General features: G+C 42.6%; 1 protein-coding gene across 4 annotated transcripts in view; it reads left to right on the forward strand.

Moving 5' to 3' along the window:
* Nucleotides 1-26975, forward strand: part of MIPEP (mitochondrial intermediate peptidase) — a 178349-nt gene extending 151374 nt beyond the window's left edge. The window contains exons 19-22 of one of the 4 annotated variants that reach the window (XR_002774999.1): nucleotides 25062-25192; nucleotides 25646-25714; nucleotides 26058-26224; nucleotides 26843-26975. Coding sequence is in view for 1 of the 4 variants with exons in the window: in XM_003796717.2 (XP_003796765.1) it covers nucleotides 25062-25159 (98 nt within the window). In the remaining 3 variants the exon portion in view is untranslated. Of the gene's footprint in view, nucleotides 1-25061; nucleotides 25322-25645; nucleotides 25728-26057; nucleotides 26225-26842 lie in introns of those variants that run through there. The other 3 variants (XR_002775000.1, XR_002775001.1, XM_003796717.2) reach the window with 3 other exon arrangements.
* Nucleotides 26976-27353: the final 378 nt, after the last annotated feature.

The following is a 27353-nucleotide window of genomic DNA, read 5'->3' on the forward strand; positions in this document are numbered from 1 at the left end:
GTGGAATGGCTTTGTACTTACACTCTTTGAATGATACACTTTCAGAGAAGTTAAATAGAGAATGCTTGTGATCTTTGGATAACAAATACTACCTAGGTGAACTTTTAGATTGCTTATCTTTTTTAGTATGAGTCATGCCTTGGGAACCCAGCTCTGCCCATTAGCTCTGAGTCCCTGGGCAGTTTTTAGCCCCAACAGGTGTGACTCGCTGTGGCCACGATCCCGGCCAGAGGAAGCCCAGAGAGCACACCGTTCCTCACTTGCTTTTAACCCTATTGTTTGCTCTGCATTCATCAGTTACAGGCTGCTGGGAGGCAGCCTTGCGCCTCTGCTCGCTGACTCTTGGCTGCAAGGTGTTTACTCCTCAGTTTTTCTTTACTTTACTCCACCTAGAACATCCAAGTCCTAGCAGCAGGGCTTTTCTTAAGGTCTATATTTCTTTATTCTCAACACTCAAAATACCATTTGGAGATAACAAAATAGTAGTTAAAACAGTATTTCCTTCTTTAGGAAAGAAAAGCAATCACATGGTGAAATAGAAATGGATTTGTGGTTACAGGCTCTGCTACTTACTATCTATAAACTACTTGGGAAAGTCACTTCATCTCCCTAGGGGAGGTAAAATGTAATTTCACTTCAAAATGCTTCTTTCTAATCCCTTTCTCAGTTCATCGCTAAAGGGGCTGTCTGTGCACACTTAAGCACAGCAACAGTAAGAGCACTGCAGAGCTGCACTACGGCCTTACCTGTTTATACACATTCATAGATTATATAAACACGGATGTTACAACACCAGCATCCACTCACCAAGTTCCCCACTGAGGACCATATTGTGGTACCCGACTCAAACCGACTTTCTTAATTTCAGAGAAGTCTGGAGTGGGCTTTAATAAACCTTTTTGTATTTGATTTTCAATGTTAAGGATTTCTGTTGTTCGTTACAGACGCCCACGATGGTTTTGGCTTATGTTAAGTATCACATTTCTGAGTAATAAGAGAACTTAAAATTTTTGCTTAAAATAAATCATGATGTGGCATTTTTCATTCCTTTTCCCATTTTATAAAATATGTGCTAAAATTCTTTTTAAGTGTGCTATTGTGTGCTTACTCCAAAAATCAATTTCTGTTGCAGTCATTTCAGAAAATGTGTAGTTTTCTAAAAAGATAAACATTCTGTGAGGTTTATAAGTAGCAAGGAAATACTTTGCCCCCACTGTGAAAGAGAATTGTTTCTGACTACAACAAATGGAAGATTGGAATTATATAGATATCAGGGATAGATGTATATTATTTCAGCAGTTTGTGAATAACAGATGAATTCTTCTTTCATGTATTCAGTTTTACATACCTTTTTCTGTAAACTGTTTTGTCTTTGGGCTTGGGGTTTGCTGTGTTTTTGAGATGGGATCTCACTCTGTCACTTGGGCTATAGTGCAGTGGTGCAATCATACCTCGCTGCTGGTTGGAACTCCTGGTCTCAAGCACCTCTTGCTTCATCCTTGTGTGGCTGGGACTATAGGCATGTGCCACCAGGCACAGCTAAGTTTTTCATGTAGAGATGGGGTCTTGCTGTGTTGCTCAGGCTGGTCCAGAACACATGGCCTCAAGCAATCCTCCCAAATCCTACCTCAGCCTCCCAAAGTATTAGGATTGCAGTACAGGCATGAGCTACTGCACCTGGCCTGTTTGTGTTATATTTTACCTGAAATTCTTTCACAAATGGCCCTTATTGAATTCTTAGGTTTGGATTTTACTTGTCTTCCTATAGAAAACAGTAGGCAGGAAAACAAAGAAAACTAATATAATGAAACTCATCAAGGTCCATACTCTTCCCATGCTGCATTTCGTGTGTCTTTCTCAGTAGATCCTTAAATTCCAACTTGAAATTGACCTGGCCTTCAGCAGGTGGGAAATGTAAATGATGGAGCTGTGAGCCCTGATTGTTCCCTTCTGATCGCCAAGTCTTTTTTTGTTTTCATATCTCAGCCTGGCTATACCCGTTGATGGAGAAGCCTGTCTGACAACCACTGACCAACAGTAAAGTCTTTCTTAATCAGTTTTCCCATGAGCCCCATTAGATCTTTGTGGCAAAGCTGCCCACTTACTTTGTAACCGTTTTTAGCCATGGTGATCCTGAGAGATATTCTCCCGGTAGCCAAGCAAGCATGGAGCCCAGTTAGGCTTCACATCTCTGCCTCCGGTCACAGCATTCCTGTGCTCTGACCCTTCAGCACATCTACAGATAATGTTGTAGAGGCAGGGAAAGGTTAGAGTCCAAGATTCTGGCCTTCCAGTAGGTTATTTGTAAATATCCAACTTTATTTCTATGCTCCTTTCCAGACAGAAACTCTTAACTTTATTTTTATGCAGTATGCAAGTAGAGATACAAAGTAAAAACTTGGTGGAGTTGTTCAAAAGAACCAGACATCAGATAAGATCAAAGGAAACAGTAAATAAATGAGTCGATTCTCAGCAAACTGAAGCTCCTTTTAATTTATTTTTTTCATGTTACCAGATGGACTCACAGAATCAGAGAGTAGAGGCCCACAGGGTTTGCCTTACGCTGATTAAAATCCTAATACTTCACATTCTACAGTGTTGTATTGTCTCTGTAACATATTTACTTTTGCCGTAATTACCTTACATTATCTCATTTAGCTTTTTAAATGTTATTTTTATTCAAGAAACAAACCACAGAAGTATGATTTATACTTCAGAGGGCCACTCCTGTATCTGAAGATGATTAATACAAACAAAATATAAAGATATCTACTTTTTTCTTCATAAAATCTTGTTGGTCTCAGTAGCATTGCTCATACCCGGCAGCCAGATGCTGCATTTACACCATTCTCCAGAATAAAAGGAATCAGGACTCCTTGGAGAAATGGCTGATTCTAAGGCTGGAGCAAGGAAAATACGAGATGAGCCCAGAGCACCTTGTAGTGCCAGGTTTGTGCCCATAGTGACAGGGAGTCAGGAGCCCACTGAAAACTTCCAGTAGCCAAAGCTGGGACAGTTGGAACAATCAGATGAATGAATTGGTTTTAGAATATAATGCAAAGGGGGGCAGCACTTGTCACTCAAGGAGTGGGGTGCCAGCCTCATATACCAGGGGTGGCAGGTTCAAACCTGGCCCCCAGCCAAAAACTGCAATAACAACAATAACAAAAAAACTCTGGTTTAGTCCCAAAGCCTGTAGCTTAGTGGCTAGGGCGCCAACCACATACACTGGAGTTGGCAAGTTTGAATCTAGCCCAGGCCTGCCGAACAATAATGACAACTACAACCAAAAAATAGCTGGGCATTGTGGCGGGCACCTATAGCCCCAGCTGCTTGGGAGGCTGAGGCAACATTGCTTAAGCCCAAGAGTTGGAGGTTGCTGTGAGCTATGATGCCATGGCACTCTACCTAGGGTGACAGCTTGAGACTCTGTATCAAAAAAAAAAAAAAAAGAATATAATGCAAAATATGAAATGTATATCCATGATGTAAATGATTAAGTAAATAAATGAGTGGAGTAGAATAGAATAGAATCAACAAATCTCCCATGGAGAAGACTTTCAAATGATCAATGTGGGTTCTCTGCCCTCGGGGAGTGCAGCAGTGATGTCATTCAGGTAGTATATACCCTTGATGTGATGTGATGATAAGGGCACCTCGCCTCTGTGGTCTTCCTCCTCAAAGTCCATTACCTTGGGGTCATTGTAAGAAAAAACATTGCCAAACCAAATTGAGGACATTCCACAAAACACCACATCATTGCTTCCCAAAACTGTCAGGGTCGCTGGAAAGAAGGTAAGTCTGAGAAACTGTCCCAGTGCAGAGGAGCCTAAGGAGACATGGGATCTACGTGCACTATGGTCTCTGGAACGGTATCCTAGAACAAAAAAAGGACATTAGGTGAAAGCTAAGAAGGTCTGGATAAAGTATGCCTTTAGGGAATGTCCCATCAGTATTGGTTCACTACTTGCAGTAAATGTGCCATAGCAATGTAAGATGCTAATAACAGGGAAACTGGCTGAGGGTGGCAAATGTGGGACCTCTCTGTGCTATCACAGCTTTTCCATAAATATGCAGCTGTCCTAAAATTAAAAGTTTTGTTTAAAAACCTCCTTGGGAAGATTTTCGTTAGTGGCACTGCCACCCTATGGTTAGACCCTCACCACGATTCTGTTGCTCTGGCAGCTGGGGGTGGGGTCGGGGGGCACTGGGCAGAAGAAGAAGCTGAGCAGTGACCACCATCAAGTCAGCAGCTCATTGTGGATGCTGTGAAAATTTTCTGGCATTTATTCTGATGACCATGAGAAACCATTGACGGTATCCATAGGGCAAGTGGTGACAAGCTCAGATTTAGGTTTTATGGTACCCACTGGCTATGGAGGCAGATGGATTAGGTGAAGCTGAAAGGTGAAAGGTGGCCAGGACCACAAGAATGGGCAGCCAAATGATGAAAGAAGGATTTTATGAGTCAAAGTCAACAACTCTTGGATCAATCTGGCAGGGTGAGCAGGGTGTCAAGTATGGTCCACAAGCTCCCCTTGCTTTAGCTGCTAGAGAGATGGTCACGTGGTTGTGGTAGCAGCTGTGTGAGAAAGGATTGGACAGAAATCGAGAGGCAAGAGTGAGGCTCGCTGCCCTGCCGCCGTGCAGCACCAGCGCAAGCAGCACCCAGGCCAAGGTCTTCAGTCCTGAGTGACTGCAGGGACCCTGCCCAGAATGAGCTATGGGAAGCCCTTAAGCCTGTGTGGTTCTGAGGGTGAGAAACTCACTTCTTCTCAAAGAAGTTCATTTTAATTTTAGTCATGCACGCTAATTGACAGAATGACACATGTATGCAAATTGGCTCCATATTTAGTCCACTTTGAAAGTTTGATGTCTTGTTGATGGCATCTTAGGTAACAAGTGGTGATGCTTTTATTGTTTTTTAATAACCTCAGTACTAACCTAATAGCTCAAATGTACTTAGTGTGGGCCTTCACTGCTGATGTTATTTGCACAATACAAACATGACGGCAATCAAGGAGCAGTAAGTCCTGTCTGTCAGCAGAAGTGCAGCTGACATTTAAAGAAAGCAAGCTGGCTCGGCGCCTATAGCTCAACCGGCTGGGGCGCCAGCCACGTACACCTAAGGTGGCGGGTTCGAATCCCCAGCCCGGACCCGCCAAACAACAGTGACGGCTGCAACCAAAAAATGGCCAGGCGTTGTGGCGAGCACCTGTGGTCCCAGCTACTTGGGAGGCGGAGGCAGGAGACTCGCTTGAGCCCAGGAGTTGGAGGTTGCTGTGAGCTGTAATGCCACGGAACTCTACCTGGGGGGACAGCTTGAGGCTCTGTCTCAAAAAAAAAAAAAAAAAAAAAAAAAAAAAAAAAAAAAAAATAAAGAAAGCAAGCTAAATAGTCACTGTTCAACACCAGCTTCACTGATTGTCCCTATTGTCAAAGCATACACAGAATTACTTAGACAGAAAAGGCATTTTACATTGTTTCATAGCACTGAAATTTGGTAGTATTTATTCCTTTCAGTTTTAAAGCATGCCATTGACATTGAATCATGCATTCTGAAGAATCCCTAAATATGGCACTGTGTGGTAAGGCTGGCGTGCCCAGCACTGCATGGGAGCGGTAATTGCGTGCCACCTATAGATGTTTATTCCTAAGTCTGTTTTGTGGAACGTCTCTTTGCTTTTCATTTTTTCAATCAAGTGGGATTTTCAAGGGAGAGATAAGCATTAACGCAGGACAGATTCCGCCTAACTTGGCCAGCACCTGTGCCCCTGGGGGTGAGGCTCAGCGTCAGTAGTGCCAGGACGTGCTTGAAGGACTTGTGCCTTGGCTTGGGATGAGTGCCCACCCCAGGGTGTATTTTACATTTGTGAGTGATTTAGGAGGAAATCCCCTCATGCAAATATTAAGTATTAAAAGATAAGATGATTTAAACCACTAACATGCCAAGCAAAACTGTGCTATTGGAAGTAAATCCTTTGGATGAATTTTGATGTGTTGCTTAAAAGCTTATGACTATCGAGTGTCTTCATCTTCCCTGTAGTCAGGGGGCTGTCACTGGGCCCTCTTGCTCTGCTTTGCTTTTTCTTCACAGCACATGTTTATTTCCTGACGTAATTTCAACATTTCATTTATTGTTTTATGGTCTCTGCCCCTCAGTAAAGAGTAAACCCCCCCGGAGGGACGGAAACTGCCATGTTCACAGCCGTACCCACAGCTCCTCTTGCAGAGTGGGGCACATGGGCATTCAGTCAGGGTTAACAGTGAATACATGAATGTCAAATACACTTAAAAGGTTAAGTGTTTCTTGTGCCATTAAAAAATCAAAACCTGTGATTATTAGACTGGGAATAGGTTTTTATTTGCCTGGTTAAAGACATTTTTTTATCATCCAAATATGTCTGTGAAGTTCTTTAATGTAAAAGAAAATCTGTGTGTGTAACAAAGGTGCTCTGTGTACCCTTACTCAGTGCGACTGTCCTCTTCCTCCTGCCTTCAAGCCTGCTCCAGTGTCAGCGTGTTGGCGCTTCCTCTCCCTGCTCCCCGCCACACCCACTCAGGACCCCTGCTGCCACTTCACTGCCTATGTCTTTCTTGACCTGAGAGCCTTTGCCAGCAGGTAGAAGGAAGCCGAGTTTCTTCAGCAAATGCTGCCTGTCTGGCTATCTGAGATGGTTTGGGTTCTTTGCTTCAGAGAGCTTTTTCTCTAAACACCACGCATATTTATTACACTGTACATAACCAGTACTCTTTAGAGTGTAGCAAAGTAGATCATTCCTTCTTTTTTAAAATTTTTTTATTCTTTATTTCTTATAGCATAACTGTGTATATTAATGCAATCATGGGGTACAGTGTGCTGTTTTCATATGCATTTTGAAATACTCTCATCAAACTGGTTAATATAACCTTCATGTCATTTTCTTAGTTATTGAGTTAAGACATTCCTAATCTGCTTTTAGAAAGATTCACTTGTACCCTTGTAAGATAAACCATAGAGGTGACCCCACCCATCACCCTCCCTCCACCCAGATCATTCCTTCTATTTTCTGATCCTTACAATGTAATACCACCAAGTCAATCTGAGAAATTAATCATAAAGAAATGGAAATTAAAATGGGAAATACTTTCACTGTTACAGACAGAGATAAATTCTGGACATTGATTTAATAAGCTCTGAATGACCTATGACTGTTAATACTGTGTATTATTATATAAGCTAAGGCAACTAAAACAGGGCCAGTTCTAGGCAGAACTCTTAACTTGGACTAAGTTGTCTTGAAGCCTTTGGCCTTCAACATTTGCTGCTTTTAGCCCCACCACTGCTGTAGCCTAAGGTTGAAAGAGCTGTTCAAATACGGGGTGGATATGTACACCTTGTAGGTTAGTGACCAGGAGTGATCTGTCAAATGGGAAAATCTTATCAATTATTGATGACATTAATTCATTTAAGCTTAGCATACATTTTTTTGAGTACTTTCTACTGATCAGGCACTTAAGGAACACAAAAAATAATATATGGACCCTGAATTTATATAGGTCAGGTGTGTGTACATCAGAGCTATAGAGAATTAAAGGCAGGAGCCTCCTCTGGGAAGTGGAATCACAAGAAGGTGTCCTGTCTGGGCCAGTGCAGCCTGCACCAGCACACACAGTGTGGGGACTGGTGGTCTCCTGGGGTTCCGCCCCACCTGACCACTGGGACAGATACCTTTGTACTCTGTTCCAGTTAGGTGACCAGATGAGTCATCCGGGGGTTAAGTGGGCACTGGGGAAGGGGGATACACTGAGGCTCCCTGCCCTCAGCAAGGCTCTGCGCCTAGCAATTACTCACTATAGAAATGGAGGTTGGGTCTGAGTATGTAGTCTCCTTCCACCAGATGCCGTTCCCCAAATACATCCAGCCTTTTCCTAGAGACAGGCAGCATTCTCTAAGGATCAGAGGCTCCCACCCTTTGATAGTTACTCAAATATACTTAGCTTATAAATAGAAGGAAAAAGATTAAACTTTGCATCAAACAGATAGCATATGAGTTGCGGAGAACTAAAGATAAAATACAAGGCCAGTATTTCAAAGACATTTAAAAAAGGAAATATGTGGGTGTTATAAATGAATTGCCCTTATGGCAAAAAGTGGCAGCTTTCTTACAGCCTTTGAGGTGAATTATAGGAGTCCAGCCATCATCATCCTCCTGAGTTATTTTGTAGTGTGTTTTGGTTTTTTTTTTACATTTTGACTACAGCATTGGTGGTAAAATATACTCTGATGTATCATCTCTACTTTTGTATTTATTTATTTATTACTAGACCCCAACCACAGTCTGCTTTTTCTCTTCCACTTCTCTCTGCCCGTAGCATGTGCTGTGTGTGGTCATGCACTTTCTGTTAACATATTAGAAATCTAAAGATCTATTTTATACTTTTTATACTGTTGGATACTTATCACAATTTTATATATTTTTGAATAAATTTAGTCTTTTTTTTTTTTTTTTTTTGAGACAGAGCCTCAAGCTGTCCCCCTGGGTAGAGTGCCATGGCATCACAGCTCACAGCAACCTCCAACTCCTGGGCTCAAGCGAGTCTCCTGCCTCAGCCTCCCAAGTAGCTGGGACCACAGGCGCCCGCCACAACACCCGGCCATTTTTTGGGTTGCAGCCATCATTGTTGTTTGGTGGCCCGGGCTGGGGATTCGAACCCGCCACCTTAGGTGTATGTGGCTGGCGCCTTAGCCGCTTGAGCCACAGGCGCCGAGCCTAAATTTAGTCTTACTAGAAAAAAATCCTCCAATTTTCTAATTAAGTTGACTTTGTAACACCAAGAATTACACCAATTTAACACATGGGGTAGATAACGGCATACTTTTTTTTCGTTTGTTTGTTTTTTGAGACAGAGTCCCATTATGTCACCCTCAGTACAGTGCTTTGGTATCATAGCTCACAGCAACCTCAAACTCTTGGACTTAAGTGATTTTCTTGCCTCAGCCTCCCAAGTAGCTGGGACTACAGGCACCTGTCACAACACTGGGCTATTCTTGGTTGCACTTGTCATTGTTGTTTTAGCTGGCCTGGGCTGGGTTCAAACCCACCAACTTTGGTATATGTGGCTGGCACCATAACCACTGTGCTATGGACGCCAAGCCAACTACATACTTCTGTACCAGAAACTGATGAGCATTTTATGTAGTTTTTATGGTGTAGAGTAATAGAATCTATATAGTGTATTGATCTCTTTACATCGAAATAGGAAATCATCCTTTACTAGAAAAAGTTATATCTTTTCTTCTGCTAAACTTAACCCAGTAGCCTCTACTGTCAGTATTTCTTTTCTATTTGATCCTCAATGTTCTGCTGATGAAATTCAGCCAGCATAATTTTTGCTAGTAAAGATGATAAAAAGCTTCTGGAAAGTTTAACTTTTAAACAGACAGAATTTAAACTTTGAACTATAAATCTTTGTCAGCTCCGTGCTACGTTCTACATACAGTATATGTGTTTTAGGCACTTTGCATTTCAGTGCAATGCTCGGTGCCAAGCACAGGGCAAGTGACAGTGATGGTAAAACAACTAAGTAGCAGGGACATTTGGTAGGGGACATCTTTAGGAGAGAGGTGGCTCACTGCCCGCTCTCTGACCAGGTTCTTACTGGTCAGAGTGGAGCACCTTTTACTAAGCCCTGGGCATCAAAAGTCCCTGCCTAACTCACTTCAGATAGTTCTGTGTTTTGAATAACTTGTGGGAAGGAGAGTGTCTCTGTGAGAAAGGCCTGGGGACAATGACAGAATGAATGTGCACCAGACAGAGACATGGACAATGTCTTTAGTCCCCTTAATGCTAATTTGGTGAGTTGGTCGTTTCCATTTCCAATATGGGGAAGTGAAGGGTAGAGGAGTTGAGTGATTTGCTGTCCTTTGCAGAGCCATGAGCGGGCACAGCCAGGATCATCCAAGCCCTTGGGCCTTCGGAGCCCGCCTGGTGCCTTCTGGCGCCCCTGGCCCACAGCTCCTCACCAGAACCCTCACTGAGCCAGGCACTCTTGATTCCTGTGCTGGTTACTTTTGGTGGGTAGTACTTGTTTTGATAGCTTCCCCTGGTAACTAACAGTGAGCTACTGTTATCTCCTGGCTGTGTGAAGTTGACCAGTCTCTCTTACAGTGGTGTAGCTATTTGAGGTGATGTGTGTCTAAAGTGTGACTATTTAAAGTCTAGAGCTTTTCTTTTCACCCAGGTAAAAATCTTATAGTAGGCACATTCCAGAGGCATGTGTAACTACAGGCAGTCTCCGGGTCACAGACCAGATAGGTTCTGTAGATTTGTTCTTAAGTCAAATTTGTATGTAAGTTGAAACATGTACATTTAGTATTACTCATAATGGCCTCTGTTCGTAAGTAGGATTCGTATGCCAGTCAGATGTTTGTAACTCAGGAACTTGCTACAATAGCCCCCATTCCTGAGTGCGAGTTATATTTAAGCCAGATGTTTGTGACCTGGGAGCTGCCTGTATTCCGTTGGTAACACATGCTTGCTGCTTCTAAGAGGAATGTAGTCAATATTCTTTCAGTGGTTTAATTACTTAATGGAAACATCAGTTCTTTAGAAATGGACATTACAGATGGCATTCTTAACAGGTGGTGACAAATGTGTGCTGTCCACAGTGGGCTAAAAATAGGTTAGAAAAGTAGACGTCCCTTCCCCCAAGCTCTGGGTCCGGAGTCTTAGTTTCCCGGCCTGACGCACTGAGTTTCAATGGCTGAAGAAATTAAAAGTCCTAGGTGTCCCAGGCAGGACTGAGTTGGAGATGCACTAATGAATTCACGTTTACAAAGTACACCAATAGCAAGTTAAATAATAGTAATAATCATAGAGATTTGGAGCAATTTGTAATAGAAACTGACATTTGCTAACCAACTCATTTGAAATGTTGCCAGAGTACCCAGGGACAAGAACATTTTTCTGTTTAACGGCATCATTTCCTGAAAGATCACTTATAGGATATCTTCTAGTGTTTATTTCAACCTATTTCACCATCTCTAAAAGAAACTTTTTCCTTTGGACTATTATATAACTTTAAAAATAATGAAATTAGAGGCTGGGCACAGTGGCTCACACCTGTAATCCTAGCACTCTGGGAGGCCCAGGCAGGCAGATCGCCTGAGCTCACAGGTTTGAGACCAGCCTGAGCTAGAGCGAGACCCCCATCTCTAAAAAAAAAAAAAAAAAAAAATAGCCAGACATTGTGGTAGGCATCTGTAGTCCCAGCTACTTGGGAGGCTGAGGCAAGAGAATCACTTGAGCCCAAGAGTTTGAGGTTGCTGTGAGCTATGATGCCACAGCACTCTACTGAGGGTGACAAAGTGAGACTCTGTCTCAAAAAAAAAAAAAAGTAGTAAAATTAGATTAAGGAATTGTCATACCTAAGCCTGATTTTCTTTTATATTTAATAGTTCGTCTTTATATTAAGTTTTTTAAAGAATAGTCCCTGTTTAATCTCAGAGTTTGCACACCACAGATATTTAAATAGTATTATCAAGTTCCTTTTCTAACCCACCACATAAGTTAGAATGTGCCTAACACAGTGCAGCACTAAATATATGTTTGGTTGGATTAAGCTGCAGAGTTAGGAAGAAGGCCAGCCGCCACTTAAATTTTCCCTTCAAGCTGTTTAAACAAAACTGAGCTTAAAAAGAAATTCTTAAAATCTTAAGTCACACACTCAAAATAACTGGGATTTCAACACTAGATTTAGTTTTGTCTTCCTCTTTATGCATCTGCATTTCGTGTTAGGATAGGCAATGTTACTAAAATGCCCGATAGCTTTATATACTGATTTTCCAAAGATAAGTAATATTTCTTCTGTAACTGTCTCCTGTCGGTTCAACTCTAGAGATATAAAGTAGCAGAAATTGGCCAGGCGCGGTGGCTCACACCTGAAATCCTAGCACTCTGGGAGGCTGAGGCAGGTGGATTGCTTGAGCTCAAGAGTTCAAGACCAGCCTGAGCAAGAGCAAGACCCCATCTCTACTAAAAACAGAAAAATAGTAGCCAGGCATCATGGCACACACTTGTAGTCCCAGCTACTTGGGAGCAAGAGGATTGCTCAAGCCCATAATTTTGGGGTGGTTGTGAGCTGTGTTGCTACTATACTCTACCTAGGGCAACAGAGTGAGACTCTGTCTCAAAAAAAAAAAAAAGTGTAGCAGAAATTGGTTTTACCAGTTAGTATCCAACATAGAGTTACAGTAGCAGCAATAACAGCAAGCACAGTAGCAGTAACCAGAGCTAAAAGCATTTGCTGAGTGTTTCTGTGGTGCCAAGTGCTATGTGCGCTGCATATCTAATCTCATTTAAATATTCTTTAAGTAGTGTGGGGGGGGAGGCTAAGTAACCACATGTCTGAGGTCACACAGCAGCAGGTGGGGGACTGGGATTCAGATGCAGGCACTCTGACTCACCTCGTGTAGGCTGGCCATTCCTTAAACTTTTTCAGGTTACGCCAGGAAGCATTTTGCTTTGACAGTACGTATGTCCATGTTCCACTGTATTTTTTTCCCTTGCTTTTTTATAATTTTTGGTAACCGAGTTGCCTTGTCAGGAGTACACTGCTGCTCAAAGTTGGTATCGTTGAGTTCTCAGAGTAAGATACCGCGAGGACCTGAGAGGTGGCGTGTGCTAACTAGAAATGATAAAATAGCAATTGCCTTACACATAATAAAATGATCTTATAGCAAAATAAGATTCGCTGAAGGTGAATGCATGAATGCCTGAATGCAGAGCGAAATTTGGAATTTTAAAACACATTCGTTGGCAGAAACCTTCCTTTCTTCCACAGTGTAATAGGAATAATTGAGCAAAGCATGTCCTGGAATCAGAGTTAGAATTTGTAGCTCTCGGATTACGACATAGTTTCAATAATAGAGGTAAATGGCAACCCAGCATAATAGCCAAGTAAATAGAATACTTAATCTTTGGCTTATTCACATATTTACCCAGCACTGCCTCTGAAATAGCTGAGAGCTTTTTGGAAAAAAGAAATGGAAGTGAGCACCTGCGTTCTCAGGGTAAGGCCTCCCTTTTGTAAATGCACTGATTTTTTAAGAGGGTGTGTGCATGTTTAAAATGTGGGTGTGTTTGTTTAAGGAAGACATTGAGCTTCAAAAGGCAACATGTTTTGTAACCCATAAATGTAATTGTAAATGGAATTACTAAATCTGACAACGAAATTAAAATAAACTAATGTGTAAACAGAGAAGATATGTGGGGCTGTTCTTACTGGAAACTTGTCCAATATAAGTTCAGAGGCTGCACATCAGTCCCCTCAGTAACTGCATGGAGATCTAGCTTCACGGGTGAGGACGACAGATACTAACCCACCCCCGGGAGCAGTAGAGTTTTTTCAGTTCAAAGAAAGAGAGGAATTTCACTTTCTGGCCCATAGTCTGATTTTCCCAAGAACTGATCACAGATAGTGGGAATCCACCTTTAGAAAAGGGTGTGGGTAACCACAGCCGTGTAGCAGAGAAAAACTTCAAAGTGGAGAGGGTGAGCCATACAATTGCCCCGGGCTTGGGAGAGACAGGTCTGGAATGAGGATTCTGATCTCATAGAATTCACTCAGGATTTTTCAAACTGCCAGGCTAGGCTTTGTAGCTGTAATTCTCAGTCTAAGATGAATTTGGCACTTAGAATTATTTCAGCAAATAAATAGCCATGAACTGTTACCGTGTGTCTTCAGAATTGGTAGCAGTGATGGGAATGCTCAGACCGCCTGTTGCTCACTCCCAAATCTCTGCAGGTACGTCCAAGTTCTTGCTGTGTTCAGTGACAGGACAGTAACACAGGCCGCTGCATATCTGGGCCAGTCAAAGGCGCCTTCTTAGTACTTTTGATCTCTTTTTTTTCTTAAACTGTGGTAAAATATACATACTGTACAGTTTACCATTTTGGCCAATTTTAAATGTGTAGTTCCAGGTCCAGGGCATTTTCAGTGTAGTGCACTCCGAGCTGTGCAGCTGTCACCACTGCCCATTTTCCCAATTTCCCCATCATCCCAGTGACGACCCTCCCATCACAGCTGCCAGCAGGTAGAAAAACAGACCAACTACTGGTTTTTATCCTTTGTTTGTTTCCTTTAGTAGACGAACAGTTATCTAATGAAAAAGTCCCAAAGAGTAAACCAAGCAGTGACTCATAAGCTGGATAATCGCTTGTAGCTTATGACTCTTGTGAGTTTTATGATAGTGTCCTAAATACTTAACCATAGACCAGTGTTTTGGAATCCAACTTGTGCAGAAATAATGAGCAAATCCTTCAACTCTTGAACTGGGAAGTAGATTTTCATAAATCCCTGTGTCTGATGTTATTATCGCGAGTCATGGGGCATTTCTGTGTGTTACACCTGTATCTTATTTAATCCTTAAAATAGTCTAGCAAAGGAGATGATATTATGCCAGTTTTACGACTTCAAACGTTATGCTAAACTCCAGTATTTTACCTTTACTCAGATAGCCCCTAGCAGTTAAGGGACTGGTCTGAGCTCCCATAACCAGTTAGGTAAGCCAAGCAGTCGCTTACCATGTATTGCTTTCTTTAGAGCCACCTAAAGGTTTATTTAGAAAAGAAAGAATTTGTTTTTTCTCTCTGTTTCTTTTTAGCACTTCTTCAAATGAAAACTTTTATATTGTTGTAAGAGGAGAATTAGATTTACTCTGTAAGTTATAGAATGCAGACAAGATAATGTTCCTTTCAGCTGAATTTCAAACCTGCACAGTGCTCCCAAGGCTGTCCACAGACCGGCAGGGCAGTTGCTCTGCTGGTTTTCAAAGCTTGGTCTGTTGTCCCAGTAGAGGGTCTCCCAGGACATTTCAGTTTTGGAACCTGAGGTTCTTCTTAGTTGATGAGACTGTCTCCTAAATGAGTGATACCACTGGTCTTAAATAGAAAGCTGGCTGATGGAACTAGTGCAGTGGCTGTAATGCAAGGCTTTGTTCAGCTTTTGGCCTTGGTGAGCTATTTGTCCTGGCCATCTTTGCTTCTTGACTTCATCCACCTGGCCCCCAAGTGCAAAGCACCCGGGCCTCCTTTCTCCATGAACTTCTCTTGCACCCTTGAAACATACAAGCAGAGGAATTTCCTTTCCTTTCTCCACAAAGGAAATAGCCAGTGTCAGGAGGACCCAGACATCAGTGCAGGCCCTGTCTGCCTCTCCTTGTCCCCCTCATATCTCCTGGCACACCCTGGCTGGGCTCTGTGGCAGTGAGGTACTTCTTCCCCAGTGAACTTGAGAAGGAGAATCCTATAACACCTGCACTTCGTGAATCAGAAGAAAGACAAGAATCATTTAAATGGGGGGAAAGCCCTGCTTCTAGTGAAAACCCAGGATCCACACTGCTGGATCTTGATCATACAAAGACACCAATATTCCTAGACATCATTTAATCTCTTTTAATAACTTATGAATTGATTTTTTTTTTTAATCAACTGAGAATCCTCTTGAAAGAAATAGAACCAACTCTGGCTTACCATAACAGAAAAGGAATTTTTTTGGAATATGGAGAAAGCCACAGAATCAAAGGGAGAAGTCAGGACAGGGCCTGGGAAGAGCCACTTAGGGGGTCCAGGCAGAGGGAACTGGTATGTTGTGCGGGTGCTGGTAACAGGATGGGTCAGTTGCAGTCATCTTCGGACCTTGTCCATTCTGCTTAAAACTCCATCCAGTTCCTTGAACACATCTGGCCACTCTCGCTGGGTGAGGGAAGGCCAGGAAGACACACTGGTGGACAGTCCTATGGAGCTCTGCTCACTGGGCACTGCAGGACTCCTCTAGGGGACTGTTGACATGAGGGCCTGGCCTGTGCTTGGTGGGATGGTTCCAGAGACTTACCAGTAGAATTCCTTCAGTGTAAGAATGAAAGCTGTCCTGAGAGCTCACCAGATGTTACCTGAGTGACAAAATCACCTTTATTTGAGGACCTCTGCTCTAAAGCAGAACCTTTTCTCTAACCAGAGGGAAAGTGGGTGCTGGCTGGCAAAATAAGCAGGCGCTGTCAGGCCTTCCTTCCCCTGTGGCTCTGTCTGGCCTGTTCTTGCCCCTGGTTGTCACCTGGTCTCCAGTCTGTGGGCTGACCAGCTCCATGTGGCTCTGCCTCTCAGAAAGACTTTCTGTCTGCCCCTCAAATGCCCCTTCCTAGGCTGCACCCATGGCACCTCCCACCCCACCCCTGCACCCCCACCATGCTTCGTACCTACTCTGTTCTACATGACTAATATATATTTTCTCTCTAGATCCCTGAGAACAGAAGTTGTGTCTCGCCATTCCTGTGTGCCTGCTGTCTGCAGCACATGGTGCTAGCCTGTGGGTAGTCAGATCAATTCACTTGTGATAAATGCACGAGCAGATTTTCAGTCTGAAGTGGAATGAAGAACGCTCATGTCCCTGCTTGCTGTCACATTGCAGGGAGCCTGACATTCAGGCAGAGATGTTCATGTCAGAGCCCAAATGTCAAGAAACAAACCTGTGGGGAGTCAGGACCTAAGCAGGAGACCCCACTCTAGCAGGACTCATGACCTTCCTGCAGACTCTAGTGCCATGCTGACTTCCTGCATAGGTGGCTCCTCGTAGGTGCCCTCTGATTATCATTCTCAAGCTCTGGAAGTCAGGATGGTTGCATGGAGGGAGCTGGGAGCTGCTTAGCTACATTTCAAAGCCTTCGTCATAAGAGTCAATAATTGATTGACACAGAGCTCTGTTTTTTAGGATATTTCTAGAAATGAAAATATATCTTGCCTTTTAATCTTTCAAACAAAAATTCTACTCTAACCTCCAAAGGGTGCCTCACACCTGGGAGGCTCCTTGACCAAGGCCAGAGCCCTGGGCTACACTCAGTTGCACGCCCATGCCCCACCCTTTCTAGCCGTCTCTCTCCACCATTTTCCTGTCAAAGCCACTTAACCATTTTAGGTGCTTTTTCAGCCAGCTGTGTTCCTGCTCTTATCATGACTTTAAAGTGTCCCAAACAAATTGTAGTTATGCATGAGATGATCATGTTTCCATTTTAGCTGAAAAACAAATAGTTTTTGGTGTAGTTAACTGGAAAATCAGATTCATCTCTCTTGCTCAGTATTTTTCAAGTTTTAGTTGCCAGTTGATAGAAACTGCGTCTCATTTTGGGCTTTTCATGAGTTTCTGCAGGTCCATCTGAGTGAGCGTAGTTGGCTGCTGGGCGTGGTCAGACCCAGATCTCTGCACCCACCCCAGTTTGCAATTCAGGAGGTCTGGGATAGGGATCAAGAATTTGCACTTTTAACAGGTTCCCAAGTATCCCACCAATGATATTGATCTACACTTTCGAGCCACCAGGTCATAGTTTCTATAAGATAGAGTCTCACTGATTTTTGTATGTGCTGTTTTCCTCCTAATAAAAAGTAGAAGGCGATGGGTAAATACCCACCCAGTTGGTTCATTACACAGGTACATTGCACCTTTCTGGATGAAGGGTGTACCTATAACTTGGACTTAAAATACACAGACGCAATCTATGTAACCAAATCATATGTGCCCCCATAATATTCTGAAAATTTTTTGAAAAATGCTTTTTTTTGTTTTTGCTTGTCTTAAATTCACATTCGGCACTCAGGCACATAGAATGAACGAAGGAATGTCTGGGTGGATGGAAAACCCTTAACAAAGGTTCTACTAACAGTCACCAGATTCATTCTTTGTCCCTCGTTAAACTTTGATCCAACTCAGCCGTAGTTTTGTTTTATTGCACACTTGGTTGGTGTCAAGCATTACATGACATAGACTCAGAGAGGCTGTGTAGCTATTCTACTTCTCTTCCAAGGCTTAAAATAATTCTAATGTTTTCTAATTGCCCTGGTAATCCCCCATATTCAATAAATTAAATGACACACAAACCATTTCACCCCAGGCACTTCATAAAGGGAGCCAAAACATGATTCCATCTTTGTGAGGTTGGTTTGGAGGCGTGATCCAACCACCAACTAGTTGCTCTCAATCACATTTTCAAATAATTACATTGGTTGTACACCCAAAAGGACATTTAAGGGGTTAAAGAAGTTAAGCCTTGAGTGTGTTGATTTTAAGTGAAGGTCTGGTAAGATCACATACTTATTATATATTACAAAATGAAAGGGCATGAACTCGCAGCTTTGGATACATCCTGAACTCATCCTGGAGCTGACAAAATTTTTTCTTGGTGAAAGAACAGAAATATGCATAGTTGGGAGTCCCTGTAAGAGCTTCTGTTCACAAGGGAGTTACCACAGATACTTAGAGCTACCCAGAAAACATTCTGAAGTGCACAACTCCTGGGCGCTCTTCCTCCCGATCACACCACCACGTGAACTTCAGCGGGAACTGGGTGCTGTGAGCACTGTGCCCTGATAGGAAGAGGCTCTTGCTGGTGCCATAAGCGCCCATCCTGGTCACACCAGTGTCCCTGTGAGGTGGGCAAAGCCATTGTCAGCAGCGCTTATTCCCTACCAGCGAAGCCGGCGTTCCCTGCCCTCTCCTTCCAGTTTGGTAGTTACATGGTGTGACTGCTCATAAAATGGTCTCCATGGGACAGAAACTGAATTACCCAAGAAACAGTAGACACTTTGTCCTGAATTCAAGGCAGGAAGGAAACTGCTAGGAAGCTGGGTGCACGTGGTCGTGGTATCTGGAAGCAATGAGACCTTTTTCTCTGGATTTCTCCACACATTTAGGTTTTGTCACATCAAGGATGCTGATATTTAAATATGCTCCTTTATAGTATATATGTAATTACACAGACTTTCAGGGAGTGTGGCAATATCATGGTACTTTCAGAGCATGGCCTCTGGAACCAGACTGTCAGGGTAAAAGCAAAAACAACAAAAAACCCTCTAAGAGTATGTGACTTCTCTTTGCCTCTATTTTCTTTACTTGTAAAGATAGGTCCCTCACAGGTGTGTTTTGAGGAGCTGGTGGGACCTGGCACACAGCCAGGCTCCTGGGTCACTGTTGGCATGTCGTGGGTGGCATGGAGGTGGCTCTCAGAGGAGCTCTGTCTGGAGGAGCCGTCTGAGGGTCACGTCCTCCTGCACAGTATCTTTGCCCTCACTTTATTTCCGGCTCTTTGCCAATAGTTGCTCAGGAGAACAGCACACACTGCAATTTGGTCCGTCTTGGAATCTTTTTGATATCATAATTTATTTTAGTCAGGACTAGAATAATTACCCTAGTAGTTCAAGGTTATGAAACATGCCTGTTTGAGCAGAGCAGTCGGGATGAAAATGTTCTGGCCTGTACCATCTTTTATTAGCCCATTTGCCTCTGAGGTAAAATGAGGAGAAGCACACATTCCAACAGCGTCCTTTACTCACTGTACTGTGGGTCCCCCTCAGTGGGACAAGCAGGTGGAGCTCCTGTGCCTGCTTTCCTGTCATGGACGAATCGTTGCCATGTCTGTCTCTTTTAGGTGGAAAGTTATGAACAGTTTGTTTGAGTCCTTTGGGCAAGAGCCATTCATTTCTCCTAATTTGGGTGATTTCCACAGTGAAAGGTGTTTGTCAGCTCCAACCTGGTTCTCAGGGACACTTAAGAAAGTGCAAGTCTGGGTGGCTGGCACCTCTGGCTCAGTGAGTAGGGCACCGATCCCATGTACTGAGGGTGGCAGGTTCAAACCTGGCCCCAGTCAAAGTGCAACAAAAATAGCCGGGCATTGTGGTGGGTGCCTGTAGTCCCAGCTACTTGGGAGGCTGAGGCAAGAGAATCACCTAAGCCCAGGAGTTAGGTTGCTGTGACCTGTGACGCTACGGCACTCTACCAGAGCAATAGCTTGAGACTCTGCCTCAAAAAAAAAAAAAGAAAGGGCAAGTCTAACCAGCATCCCTTTAAAATTAAGACTTGAAAGCAAAGAGGACATCTTTTTTTCTTACTTGTGGAACATAGAGAGTATTCTATTAATTGTCCATGTTGACGCTCGCAAAGCATTTTTTTGGTGCATGTGTAAAACAGAGTCTCATTTTGTTACCCCAGTAGAGTGCCGTGGCATCAGCTCACAGCAATCTTAGACTCTTGGGCTCAAGCAATTCTTTTGCCACAGCCTCCTGAGTAGCCGAGACTACAGGCATCACCACAACACCTGGCGATTTTTAGAGATGGAGTCTTGCTCTAGCTCAGGCTGATCTTGAACTCATGAGCTCAGGCCATCCGCCCATCTTGGCCTCCCAGGGTGCTGGAATTACAGGCATGAGCCACCATGCAAAGCCTTCTGATCTATTTAGAGTGAGGATACTGTACCGAGTGTTCTGGACCTAGTAACTGCTCCTTACTCCTCATCTTCTCCTTTTTGAACCTTCATCTTTGGCAATCACATTACATACAAAGTCACCAAACCATTTAGCTCTAACCATATTTTATTAGGAGAGCCCACAAGTGTGTATATTTTTCTCTTGTTGCCACAGTTGCCATTCTGTGAAATGGCAAGGATAGTTTAAGATGGGAAATTGGAGAGGGACGTGTACTAGTTAGGCCTGTCTGCCAAGAAGGAGAGAGCAAGGTCATGCTTATATTGGCAGTTGGTTGAGCTGAAGTAAACCACTTCAAAGGAACGGGAGAGCCATACTTACCTGCAGAAGTTGGCTCTGAATAAATGGTTTTACTTTCTGACAGCTCTAGTCATTTAATTATAAATGACCACTCATGTAATTATAGAAATGTTTCAAATATTAAAAGGAAGAAAATGGTGGGACAGGTTAGCACATTTGATTGAAAGCCATGTTTAAGTGTTTTCCCTACAGATGTTATTTGCATCAAGAAACCTGGCACATAGGAAATGCTTGAAACCTGATTTATAATGAGATTGAGTCTCCTTAAGTAATGACCTTCTAGAAGGTACAGCACAGAGTGTGCCAGTGTAACAATTAGAGACCTGGCATTTCTATCATTAGTTACACTGCTGGACCAGAGGCATGCCTGCATTCTTCCTTAGGGATTATTTTACTGTAAGAAAGAAAATTGTATTTTGATTTTAGTTGAACAAATAAAGACATAGCAATGAAATTCTTTTCCAATAACTGCCTCCCTTGTTTCTCAACTATTTCCTAAAATGGAACTATTAGATTTGAAAATATTTTGGTCTGTAGTTGAAAATATTATATTGTATTGTTCTCAAGCAAAATTTAGTGGACATATTATAATATTTTAATATATAATATAATACATAGTATAATATAAGCAGAAAATATTATAATATTTTATTGTTCTCAACCAGGTCTAGTTAGTGGCTTTCAAGTATGCATTTGAACCTGCTATTCTCACGTTCACCATACAGACCAATCCTTGGTATGTTTCCCAAAGTGTGTGCCCTGCCCAGTGGGGACAATTGGATCCACATCTCTAGGCCCAGACCTGACGCCAAGCTCTGCGTTCCTGTTGCCGGTGGAAGCCTGGCCGTGTACACGTGAAGCATCCCCTGGGTTGCAGCTTGTTCAGCCCTCCTGCTCTGCTCGCTGCTGTGGTTCAGAGCTTCAGGGCTGTATCACACCGCTCCTCTCCCAAAGTCCCCTCTAGCCTTCCTCTACCCCACCAGACACTGCATGGCCAGCACACTCTACCCGTTTCTACTTCTGTGGTGTCCCTCTGCCTTCAAGGCTCTAATTTGCTCCTAAATCCTACTCACCTTTTAAGTCTGTGCTCAGATCCATTCTCCACAAAACCTGAATCGCTGCATTGGAACTCACTGGTCTCTTTTCTCCCACTTGACTGTACTTTGTGCTATGACATCCACAGTTTCCTCTTTCTAATTTTGATTTTGAAAATTTTCAAACATTCAGAAATGTTGAATGAATAGCATGGTAAAGACTAATATGCTTGCCATTTTGATTCTGTAACTGACATTTTTCTATATTTTCATGTGTCCCTCCCTCCATCTGCCCATCAGTCTGTCATGTGTCTGTATGCATTTCAGAGTTAGTAGTAAATACCAGCACATTCTACCCCTACGCAGTCTCACATGTATAGCATTAACTAGAGTTCAATCTTTATTTACTTTTTTAAGGTAAAATTCTCATACAGTATCTTAAATGTACCATTTGACAAGTTTTTGCATGCACATACATTTATAACTCAAATCACTGTCCACACATAGAAACTCTCATCACATCAGAGAGTTTCCTCGTACCCCTTCTCAGTCAATTTCAGTATCTTTGTTACCAAAAGCAGCCATGGTTCTGGGTATTTTTTATTTCATCTAGCCTAGTTTTAAACTGCATCTAAATGAAAGCAGATGGTATGTTCTCCTTCATGCACAAAGATTCCTTCTTTCTTTCTTTCTTTCTTTCTTTCTTTTTTTTTTTTTTTTTGAGACAGAGTCTCATGCTGTTGCCCTCGGTAAAGTGCCATGGCGTCATCATAGCTCACAGCAACCTCCTCCAACTCTTGGGCTTAAGTGATACTCTCACCTCAATTTTTCTATTTTTTAGTAGAAATAGGGTCCTGCTTTTTCCTCAGGCTCGTTATGAGCTCAAGGAATGCACCCTTGGCCTCTCAGTGTGCTAGGATTGTAGGTGTGAGCCTCCACACCCAGCCTCCTCCTCTCAGCACAGTGATTTTGAGATTCATCCATGTGGTTGTGTGTATGAGCGGTTATGCCTTTTGCTCCTCAGTGATACTCCATTACATGAATATGTCACGTCCACATCCTGTTAATGGAAACTCGTGTGCTTTCTAGTATGGGTTATACGGGTTCTCTCCTGGCTGACCTATGCTTTCATTTCTCTTGAGTAAATATCTACGAGTGAAATTGCTGGGTTACATACAGGGTAGATTTACATTTAGTGTTATAAGAAATTGCTAGACTTTTTTCTGAAGTGGTTATGTCATTTCACCCTTCACCACAGATTAATGACAATATAGGTTGCCCACAGCCTTGTCAGCATTTGGTGGTGTTGATCTTTTTAATTTGAGCTGTTCTGGTGGATGTGTTGCAGCGTGTCACTGGGTTTGGTTCTCATTTCCCTGATGGGTAATGATGTTGAGTATTTTCTCAGTGCCTGTTAGTTGTGTTATTTATTTGGCTATTCTCTTCTGTGAAAGGTATGACCTTATGAAGGTCAAATTTTATGTCCATTTATAATCTTTTTCATGTTTTTATGATGGGTTAAAAGGAGTTCTTTATATATCCTGAATACCAGCCCAATGTGAGATATGTGTTTTGTGAGTATTTTTTACCACTGTGTTATTTCCCTGTTCACTATCTTAATGGTTTCTTCTAAAGAGTGGGTGGTGTTGATTTTGATGAAATCTAATATATTGGTTTTTTTCTTTTATGGTTATTGCTTTCTTTTTTTTTTTTTTTTTTTTGACAGAGCCTCAAGCTGTCCCCCTGGGTAGAGTGCCATGGCATTACAGCTCACAGCAACCTCCAACTCCGGGGCTCAAGCGAGTCTCCTGCCTCCGCCTCCCAAGTAGCTGGGACCACAGGCGCCCGCCACAACGCCCGGCTATTTTTTGGTTGCAGCCGTCATTGTTGTTTGGCGGGTCCGGGCTGGGGATTCGAACCCGCCACCTTAGGTGTACGTGGCTGGCGCCTTAGCCGGTTGAGCTATAGGCGCCGAGCCGGTTATTGCTTTCTATGTCCTAAGAAACATTGCCTACTTCAAAGTCACAAAGATGTTCTGTACGTGTTTTTAAAAATATGTATTAATTTTAGCTTTTACAATTAGGTCTGTAACTATCTCAGATTAATTTTTACGTATGGTATGGAGTAGAGGTCAAGGTTAGTTCTCTCCCCTGTGACATCTACTTTTTCTCCCCTTTGGAAGTATGTTCTTCTCACCCTCACATTGTAACTTAAACTGCCCATCTTTTTATGCCCATGACCTGACCTGATTCTTTACACACAGCAAATGTTAAATATGTCTTCAGTGAATTACATTATGATTCAGAGAATAATAGGATTCCGGCAATCTTTTAATGAGTTGATATTGAAAATAGTTTTGTAGGATCTGTCCCCCAAATTAAATGTTAATATACAGAGCCCATTCAACCCTTGAATTAGCACTTCTACCAAGAATACAGGTTGGAGCAGTAGGTTGATTGCTTGAATTCTTGTCCCTGGCTGCTTTGGGGTCAAGAAAGGAGATAAATTCAGCTTTTTATTGAATTTTTTTTTTTTGAGACAGTCTCACTTTGTCATCCCACGTAGAGTGCAATGTCATCATTGTAGCTCACTGCAACCTCCAACTCTTGGGCTCAAATGATCCTCCTGCTTCAGCCTCTTAAGTAACTGGGACTACAGGCATGTGCCACTGTGTCCAGCTAATTCTTTTATTTTTAGTAGAGACAAGATCATTCTTGCTCAGGTTGTTCTTGAACTCCTGAGCTCAAGCTATTCTCCCACCTTGGCCACCCAGAGTGCTAGGATTTCAGGCGTGAGCCACTGTGCCCAGCTTGAATTCTTAACGTATGCTAGATATGGTGCCTCACTGCTTCCTAATGCATTGTCTTGTTTTATCTTTAGAGCAGCCTTGTATATTAGATGCGGAAGTTTGAGTACCAGAGATTTTAAGTGATTTCTACATTATGTAGTTAGTAAGTTACAAAGCCAGGGGTTTTCTAGGATAGAGAAGTCTGAAGGAAAGCCAGTAACTTGATTCTAATACAAGATTCCTATAAAAGAATTAATACTTGGTTGATTCTGAAGTGGATAAAATTGGATAATAAAACTTGGTAAGTTATTAAATTTATTAAATTCTGAATCATCCCAGTCAAAGATAACTAAAAACTTTAGTCTTCTAGCATCACTCCAAGGATGTATATAATATACCCAAAGATAAAAACCCTTAGGAAGTATATTTGGGCCTATCCCTCTACGCTAAGTTGCGATTATATAGTAAAAGTGCATTAAGATTATAAATAGTTTTAGACTGTTGCCCCTGACTTTATGAAATGTCCTTTTAATCAGGTCATAGAACCAAACTCTGATTGCACAGAGCCCGTAGGTTCCCTTAGGAATTTGAATTTGTGTCCTTGTCCTTGCCTCCCAGTGAGCATGTCACTGACCTCTCCTTCATTTGCAGGAATGCTTCAGAAGTGTCCTTCTGTTGATGACTTTGTAAGTGCCCTTGTCTCTGACTTGGACCTGGACTTCGAAACTTTCTTCATGGATTCTGAATAACGGAAACATCCTCAATTTTTGCATCATGGTCATGTAGATATTAACTTTGTTATAAATGCCACAGCTGTGAAAACTCGTCTCTGATGTCAGTGTTCACTTCCGTAATAACGTCGGAAAAACTTTAAATGGATTGAACTTGGAATAAATAATTGGTTTTAATTATACTGGCTTTTCCCACCTGTTTGGCAAATTTTTAAACATATGAAAATTTTTTGAGCAAGCTCTTAAAAATTATACTTTCAGATGGGGATGTTAAATTAGGGCATGGGCGTTCCCGCTGTATAACCACTTACTGTTGAACTCTCCGTTTTTCCACCGATCATTGGCACATTTAGAAGCAATCTTCAGAACAGTTCTTTTAAGAATGATTACCGCTTCTTAAGACCACTACATGAGGCTTTGAAATGCACTTAGTCAGCTGCAGGGACCAAGAAAAACCAAGTGTGGTTTCCAGAATTCTTATAATTGTCCACGTTACTTTTTCAGAGTGTTTAGGTACCGCACGGATGGACTCAGAACAGAGAAGACGTGAACTCATACTTTTCTGGCCTGAAGGTAGTATTAATAAGTAGGTACAATTAGTAAGTGAAGTGCCAAGGTCACACAACTGGTAAATAAGGAACCTGGGATGTCAAAACCATGTCCGTTTTTATCCAGAACCCAGCTGCTTTAAAATTGCTGTTGCATTTTGTTCTATAATTTGCTAATATCAGGGGGGAAATTATTTAATGGGTTTTTCCCACCATTAAAATCAAAAACTTAATTATAGATTTCCATTTTAAAAAGGCATTTGCTAACAGCCTCTTCCTGCTTCTTACTATAAATGACCAATGATGAAGTAAAAAGGAAAGATTTTCCAAATCCCCAGAATGAGGACGTACATTCCACCTCGTTACAGAATCTAGAGGAACAGTCTGTGAGGTCAGAAACATCATCAGTGACCTGCCTGTGCTCGGTCCACTGGGATGCAAGGGGAGCCAACCATTCATCCCTCCCACCTCCTGCTCACACTTAGAAATCCAAATCTATGCCCTCAGAAAGCAGAGCAGCTGGCATACCGCCCAGGTGGGACTTCACGTTTTATAGAATGCTGTGCTTTTTGTTTTGTTTTAAGAGATGAGGTCTCTGTCACCAGGCTGGAGTGCAGTGGTTTGATCATAGCTCACTGTAGCTTCGATCCTCCCGCCTCTGCCTCCTAAGTAGCTGGGACTGCAGGTGCCACCGCCATGCCTGGCAGAGTGCTGTGGTTTCTCCTCTTCCTGCTCCTCCCCATTTGAGTTTCATACATGAACACTTAAAAATGGCAACTCCCTGAAAACCCATGGGTAGGGAGTCAGGGGAGCCTGGCAGTGGCGGCTCCTTCACATCCAAAGCAGAGTCAAGGAGGGGAGCACAGGAGTTGAGCTGCTGCTGGCAACAGGAGGGGCCCCAATGCCAGTGCCCAGAGAGGCCTCTAGCTGCTTCCATGTCTTGCCCTGTGTATTCATGGTATCCAAGCAATGCCTAGGAAAGATCTTGTCCTGACAAACTTGCACGATGTGGATACCAGCTTTTTTCTGGGAAATGGACTTGGAGAAGCAGACATCACCCTGCCAGTTACAGGTGATTGTGAGAAGGTGTTTAATCACCACCCGTGTGTCCTAAAGTGCCCAACCCCTTGCTTCTGTGTCAATTTGTTTTCAGTTGGAGATGAGTAAGTACAAAACAGAAATCTGTATGGAGCCTACCTGCAAACATTCTTCAGAAGAAGGGGAAGGAGATGTCACCTGGAAGATGCTGTAGAATCATGACTGTGAAAGTCACTTTTAAAAGGAATTAAAGCTCTTTGTGGAAAACCTTCCCAGTATTCTCAGTGTGATTGGAGAAAACACGGTATTTATGTAGCTGAAAGCCATAGGGAAAGAACAAGCAGGAATGAAAAGACAAAGAGACTTTCACTTAGATACAGCCTGCTTTTTTAGAGAGCTTAAATATAAATATAATTAAAATTACAAGCCAGCATGTCCCAAATTGGGCTTTGCAGAACACTTCTTAGGAACTGTTACTTAGTGTTCCATGAACTCGAAGAGTCCTGTTATTAAATACATTCAGGAATTGCCACAGAAGCTTTGAAGGTTCACTGTGCACATCAGCACAGCCTTGCACTCCCCAAACATGTCTGGCAGCATTGTACACATAAGCCAGTATTTCCCAA

This window comes from Otolemur garnettii, unplaced genomic scaffold (genome assembly GCF_000181295.1).
Source record: "Otolemur garnettii isolate 467f Iridium unplaced genomic scaffold, OtoGar3 scaffold00106, whole genome shotgun sequence".
Classification (NCBI taxonomy): domain Eukaryota; kingdom Metazoa; phylum Chordata; class Mammalia; order Primates; family Galagidae; genus Otolemur; species Otolemur garnettii.